At 30.8% G+C, this 7,466-nt stretch overlaps 1 protein-coding gene across 1 annotated transcript; it reads right to left on the reverse strand.

Moving 5' to 3' along the window:
- Positions 1 to 365: 365 nt before the first annotated feature.
- LOC139522398 (complement C1q and tumor necrosis factor-related protein 9-like) lies at positions 366 to 1,316 on the reverse strand. The gene is made up of 2 exons (XM_071315915.1): positions 1,203 to 1,316; positions 366 to 889 (listed from the first exon to the last, which is right to left on the reverse strand). The coding sequence occupies exons 1-2, from the start codon at positions 1,306 to 1,308 to the stop codon at positions 432 to 434; spliced, it is 564 nt and encodes a 187-aa protein (XP_071172016.1). The 5' UTR covers positions 1,309 to 1,316; the 3' UTR covers positions 366 to 431.
- Positions 1,317 to 7,466: the final 6,150 nt, after the last annotated feature.

The following is a 7,466-nucleotide window of genomic DNA, read 5'->3' on the forward strand; positions in this document are numbered from 1 at the left end:
ACTCCACTTGCATATTGTATATACATTTTCCATTCATTCGGTATCAAAGAGCATGGTGTTGCGACTTAAAATTTATAAAACGTCACAAGTGTCTGAACAGTAAGGGTTGATTAAGAACCAGACTCGTGCATAGTCGGCATTAACATGCCCCGAAATAAAACATCTAAGGGCGGCTTCTTATAGATTCTGCTTACCCTTCGAGATAATAAAAAAATGAACCGAGTTTATGGTTAGGTTTGTAATGCTCGTTCTTTAGTTTTTGTTATGTTGGGCAAAAAACTGATACACTCTTTGGCACTCATACCACATCTTTCTATATCTATTTGTTTTCTATCCTTTTTACAAAAAAATAAAATAAAACATCTTCTTCAAATTTTATTTTGAATATTAAATTTTAGATCTGGAGAGCTTTGTTCCGTTAGGTCTGCCTTTTATTGCATTTTCCATCCCGAAAACGTTGTTCTGGTCTGACTTTCCCTGCTTAGCAGACGACCTTGGTGAGCGTAGGTATTTCTGACATAAACTTGATTCTTATGTGGTATATATTTGATGACAAATCCTGTGGAGCATGCGTCGTCGTACCTTTTCTCAGTGTCTGTATGTAAAACACCGATTTTTCTACTGCCCATCATTAGTTCTGTACCATATTCCCCGTAATTATATTCTCCAGAAGGGTTAGGATAACGTGAATCTACGCAGATGGTCCAAGTGAATGCATAAATACCAGAATAAGGAGCAGTAAACTTCCCTGTTACGACGCTGTAATCTGATCCTGCATTTATTTCTTCTTTATCAAAGATTAAGGTTGTTCCATAACCAATTGAATTACTTTGTGAGATAGCTTTGTTTTCGCTCATGTAAGAAGAAAATGCAATGAGGCAAGTCGATTCTGTTGGGGGAAAAATCATAATTTTAAAGAAGATATACAATTAAATTCAATAATCATATATAACAAATTCCAAAATATTTATTTGGCGAATACAATTATGAATGAAAAATATAAAGTTGTGAAGTCTGAATGACCTCGATGTGCCATTTTTTTATGCATATTGAGTATTGTATCATTGACATAAAATCATTTATCTCTTTTTATTTAAGCCTACATTACCTATCTGTGTTTAGAATTTACTGTGATCATATTTATAATAATATATATCTAATGCAATTTCAATGCACTAATATCAAACGTATATCATACTTACTGGAGACTAGTACTATAACAGTCAAAACAGAAATCAAAAATGCATTCATCATCATTATTCGTCTAAATGTAGTTGTATATGTTAATCCTGCAAAAAACAACCACATTAGTATGCTCAAAATGTTTCGTTTTGGATAATAACGCTGTCAATGAGGTAGAATATAAAAACATTCTCACTTTTGAAGCACCAATAAAAAAGGACTGTGTTATGTATGGTCCAAGGACACGATTATAACCTTTGATTTTCGATATCTACTAATTTAAATATAGTCTGGACAGTGTATAACTTTATTTCCTTATATTTTATGCATGAAATATTAAGTAGGCGAATGGAATTACATATTAAAAAAGTGGGTAGTATATTTTAATGTAAACAAACTCATTATTGATGCAGATTTGAAATTTGTGTATTTGCGCCAGACGCGCGTTTCGTCTACAAAAGACTCACCAGTGACGTTCGAACAAAGTTAAAAAGGCCAAAAACTTACGAAGTTGAAGAGCATTGAGGACAAAAAAATCCTTAAAGTTTTGCCAAATACAGCTCAGGTAATCTATTCCTGAGCTGGAAAAACCTTAGTGTTTCAAAAATGTAAGTTTTGTAAACAGTTAATTTATAAAGTAAAGTCGTGTCCAGTTAAAACAAAGTCACAAATTAGTATGTCTGAAGCTGTCAAACTGAATTATAGACCCCTTCAGATTGAATTGTCCATACTGTGAGCTATTAGAGTTGGTAGAATTTTCTATAACTTTGATATTATTTGTCTAAAAAAGTAGAACACTGCTCTGTAAAAAAAAATTTGGAGGACATTGCAATCATGCCTTTAATTTCAAAAAGGTGATAATCATTTTGTAACTTCAAATTTATTTCGTTTGTTTTATATTCATACTTTGTCGCCATCTTTGTATCTATTTTTCGTTCTTTATCATAGTATAACGCATACTGATCTGATCTGTAAAGGGAGAAATTCAATCACGCCTTTACGTTGAGTTCAATATTCTTCAAAGTTGACTTAAGATGAATTTGGCTATACTTTTTAAATTTCTTTTTATCATATACATGCAGATCCTAACGTTTCAACGAACCAATACATTTCTGACTTTCAAATATTTTGATGTGAGTGTTATTCATAAAGGTGAATCCCGAACCACGTTACTGACGCAGGAAAAGACTAATAAGAATCCGTTTAAATGGGGGTAGATTATAGAAAAAAAAATATGATTGGGAAACAATTTAATGCCTTGAGTAAAATACAAAATAATACCGTATTAAAAACGGAGAGTCCCTATTCAAATGACAAAATCGAAAGTTCAAACACATCAACCGAATTGATAACAACCTAATTAAATGGCAAAATCGAAAGCTGAAACCCATCAATCTAATTAATTGATAACAACTGTTATATTCCTTACTTGGTACATACATTAAGAAATCATAATTCCCTATATTAGTATTTCAAACAGCTTTTAGTAAACACGGTTATTCCATATGCTCACCTTAATTTTAGCTTTTTATATTTTAAGTATACTTTCATTTGCCAAAATCAATTTACAAAATAAAAATATTATATAAGACTAGTATTACTTACCTTGAAAAGAACAACCAACTAGGTTATCAAAATCCTTTGTGATGTCTGCTGCCTAATACGTCCTATATATATATACAAGACGAACGTGCCAAGGACACACCACGCCCAAACTTTGTCATTTTAAAGAACGTAAAACAAAAACGCTGATACGTAATTTAAAATATTCAATATAACAGCTAATTTTGCTTTTTGTTGCCGGAACATAGTTATATTTGTATTTTTAAATCTAATAAATATTTTAATATCTTGGCACCCTTTATAGGACTGAAAAAGTTGCACAGCAAAATCCACTTTTATTTTCTTAAACGAAAAATTCATTTGAATTTGAATTATTAGACTTATCAACTTTGAGCTCACCTGGCCCAAAGGTGAGATTTTCTCATCACTTGGCGTCCGTCGTCGTTACATTTTACAAAAATCTTCTGAAACTACTGGGCCAAATTTGACCAAACTTGGCCACAATCATCATTGGCGGATCTAGTTTAAAAATGTGGCCAAACAACCAAGATGGCCCCAATGGCTAAAAATAGAACATAGGGGTAAAATGTAGATTTTGGCGTATATATCTGAAACCACAGCATTTAGAGCAAATATGACATGGGGTAAACATGTTTATCAGGTCAAGATCTATTTGCCTGATATTTTCATAGGAATCAGACAACCCGTTATTGGGTTGCTGCACCAGAATTGGTAATTTTGCCAATTTTGGTTATTATCTTGAATATTATTATAGATAGAGATAAACTGTAAACAGCAATGATGTTTAGCAAAGTAAGATCTACAAAAACGTTACTCTGACCAAAATTGTTAATTGACCTCTTAAGGATGTATACTTCTGACATTTCAGTCTCGTTCAGTCTCTTTGAAATCTCGTTCTGGAATTATTTCCAAAACATTTAATAGAAGTGGAAAATAGCAACGAATTTGACAATTATCCTGATCAAACTTAACTCTGTGAAAGAATTGTGTATTTCCAATAAGTAGTTTTTGAGGAATGAAATTTTCAAATTCTAGTACTAATCAAGTCAGTCTTTTTTATTGAAATTTTGCAAACAATGGGTGAGGGGTACAAAAAATGATTTTACCTGAAACATAAACATCCCATATAACTTTTTCTTTCAACTTTCATAGATAGGTATTTTTTTTAATCATTTATAACAAGGAAGTTGAAGTATGCGTTTTGTTCTTTAACATGTTTAAACAGAGAAAAATCACAAATCTTCATAATTGACAACATGGTAAATTTGACTCGAAAAAGCATCAAAATATGATGAAACTTTCTTGTATTAACACCTACATATAGTTTGTTTTAGTTGAATTTATTCAGATTTGTCATTCATCTTTATTGAGAGTATGAAACAAAGTTTTTGTTTTTGACATCTGTATTTGTTTTTATAGTGATTTAGATTATAATACGTTGTCGACTGCAGGACATTTTTTTCAATTTTTACCTCTCATATTTTGTTTTCACTTTGTTGTCAATATAATGGAATTTTAAGCGACTGTCATACAAGTGAGAGATTAGACAAACTATAAAACCAGGTTAACTTAACCATTTTCTGCGTCAGATAACGCCTGCACTAATTCAGGAATATGACAGTTTGTTACCCATTGGTTTCGTGTTTTGGCTCTTGATTTTGTTTCCATTTGATTGGGGACTTTAGTTAAGAATTTTCCTCGGATTCGGTCTTTTTGTTATTTAACTTTTTATAAGGTGTGCATTACCAGCATTACAGAATATTTTTCTTTTTCAATAAAACACGTCGTTGATATTTCAAATATGACTGAGGTTAAACAAAAATTATCGTGTAAAAATAGAAGAGACTAGATTTGGTTAAATTCTAAATTATGGAAAACTATCAAAAGGGATAGCTCAGAGTCATTCTAATTTTTAAGGTGATGTGTTTTTCGAGCAAGCCCGTCAACTTCAATACGTTCAGGTAAACTTTTCGATGCTATCAGGAAAATATGGTATGATTACTAATAGTAATTATTTGCATTAAACTAGCTTTCAGTAACTGTGAGTACTCTCAGATCTGAAATGTGTTTCTTTAGTGTTTTTTGTTGTTGGTTTTTGTGCGATGTGTCGATCTCATGAGATAAGCCTTTTCAACTGATTTGTATTGCTTTACTTTTGACGCTACCCCTTTGTGTATAGGTCATAGAAATAAAACATAGTTTCAAACATATAAATAAAGCGTACTTAAAATGTAAAACAATTTAGTAAACATATCCGATCAAGTTCCTACATTTACATGTACATAAAAAAAAATATCCGATGATTTTCCTGAGGGGAGGAACCGTTTTCACAAGGCCAATAAGTAATACGTTGTACGTAAATGTATTAATTCATATATACCAAGATGTTCTCTAATCAAATTTGATACCCTGGATTTATCATGATTTTCAACAAATATATGATGAAATCATTGATTGACCCCTACTAAATTATGGAAAACTGTCATTTCAGATTGATAATAATTTCTAGGTGTAAATACGATACACCTAATAGGGCTAACGACCTCATGTGTGTATTTAAAACTTGTGGTGGCTGAATAAAAAAGCTGCCTTAACAACATTTAAAGAACCAATTTAAATGCACCAGATGATCAATATAGACAATAAATATATCTCCAACCTATTTAACATAATAATTTATTTATTTATTAATGAACTGCACATCTATACCCCTAGGGATTGAAGGCATATATAAACAATACAGTACAAATATATAAATAATGCAAAAATTATAACATAATAAAATTTATATAAAATGGTAAAACAGTAATATTATGCAGGTGTTGTGTCCACTCTTCTCAGTGCAAATCACTTTTTAATGAACGGAACAGGACCAGTAAGCTGCATAATATCAAATGAAGATCAATTGTAATATATCTGTTTCAGACAATTTAAAGTATTCTGGACATATATTATTTATATCTTTTTAAAGCTGATTATGTGAAGATTTATTAATTTTACATTTTTATGAAAAAGTAGGTTTCATCATCAACCTCATTTATATTACAATGTTTACATATTCTATTTTCTCTTTAAATTCTTATATATCTACCTATAATACATGTAGTTATCAAGAGCAAATACTTAGTTTGTATAAAACATTCATACTATTCTTTGATAATCGTAAGTCGTACATTTAGTTCAATCATTTGGTGTTTGTTTCTGAAAGAAAAATAAGGACCAAAAAAAAAATACATAGCCTCTCTGTTTAATACATCTTTAACGTTCTAAAACATGTGTTCATAAAACATGTATAGTATGTACATTGTGTTTCAATTTCAATTGCAACTTGTACATGCGCATCCAAATATTCATTATTAAATCTTCTACATATTTGTTACCGATATAATAATTATAAAAATATATTAAAATATGTCTTCACAGGACCTCTTTCGCAAAATGTATAAGAAGTAAATACTTTAGCTGTTTTTTTTTTATTTTGTAAATAAAACAAAAAGATGATTTAATCGTACATAAATGCAACGCTCTATCATGCACTCATGTAGTGAGTGATATATGGATGGAACCATACCGTCAATGCACATATTATGGTGTACATGTATTTTATATAAATCACGGAATACCCAATCGATAACATTTTCAAAAAAAAAGAAGAACGCTTGTCTACATTTATAGTTTATACATAAATGTACATGTTAATGCAAAAATTAAGCGTCAAAACAGTCAAAAAACATAACAAATATTATGTTCGTTCCGCTTTAATCTATGATCTTGTACTTGAAGGCATGTGATGAAGACTTTGTGGTAATTTTTCATTTCTCGATTGTGCACATCAAACCAGACTAGATGCTTCTAACACTGAAGTACCTTATCGGTAAAGATTAATCCACAATGACAACACGGCTTAATTTTCTTAAGCTGAAGTAATTATTATGTGTTTCTATTTTTTGTTTTGTACTCTCATATTTTATTGGTGTCTGTATTTATACTGCATAAAAGCCGAAATGTAATCCCCTAAACAACATTCTTTGTTTTTTGAAGGGGTAGTCTCTCTTTGCCATTCATTACAATTGTACCACATACCAAACCTAGCTTCTTTGTTGGAAATTTATACTCGACATAGCTCTGTTTGAAATAACTGCCACGGACCATAAAGCATGCATGAAGGGATCAAGCAGTTAAATTCCATTATAGGTGAATATATTGACAAAGACAGATAAATTAAGGTTAACAGGGAAAACTCGGGATTTATAACTAGAATGTCTCCATTTTGTATAACATGCCATTTTATACTTTTCTTATACGGGATAACAAATATCCTTACGAGAGTAAATAATAAGACGTCCGTGCCAAGTTTGTACATTAACATATTAGTCTGATAATCTATAATAGAAATAAAGGTCCTTTTGTGTCGTCGTAGAATATAATGTTGTCTCCTGATATTCTGTTCCTATTATAAGCAAATAGCAATACTCGAATAACTGTGTATTGAGATGTTTTTTGTTAAGTCTCCTTCGCGGTCCGCATCTAGCAACTTTGTCAACATCTTTATTAAAAACAACTGAACAACTTTTTTTGACTGTTTACAAATTGTTTGTGTTGATATTAAATGCTTGCAATTTTATTCGCTTTATATGGGAGAATAGCTACTCTTGGCAAAATTATCAGTTGCACAGCAAACAATTTTCGGCAAACGATTG

This window comes from Mytilus edulis, chromosome 5 (genome assembly GCF_963676685.1).
Source record: "Mytilus edulis chromosome 5, xbMytEdul2.2, whole genome shotgun sequence".
Classification (NCBI taxonomy): Eukaryota; Metazoa; Mollusca; class Bivalvia; order Mytilida; family Mytilidae; genus Mytilus; species Mytilus edulis.

Coding starts and splice junctions, on each gene's coding strand:
- LOC139522398 (XM_071315915.1), bottom strand. CDS start 1,308: ATGTGGTTGTTTTTTGCAGGATTAACATATACAACTACATTTAGACGA. Junction 890..1,202: donor TGTTATAGTACTAGTCTCCA/GTAAGTATGATA, acceptor TTCCCCCAACAG/AATCGACTTGCCTCATTGCA.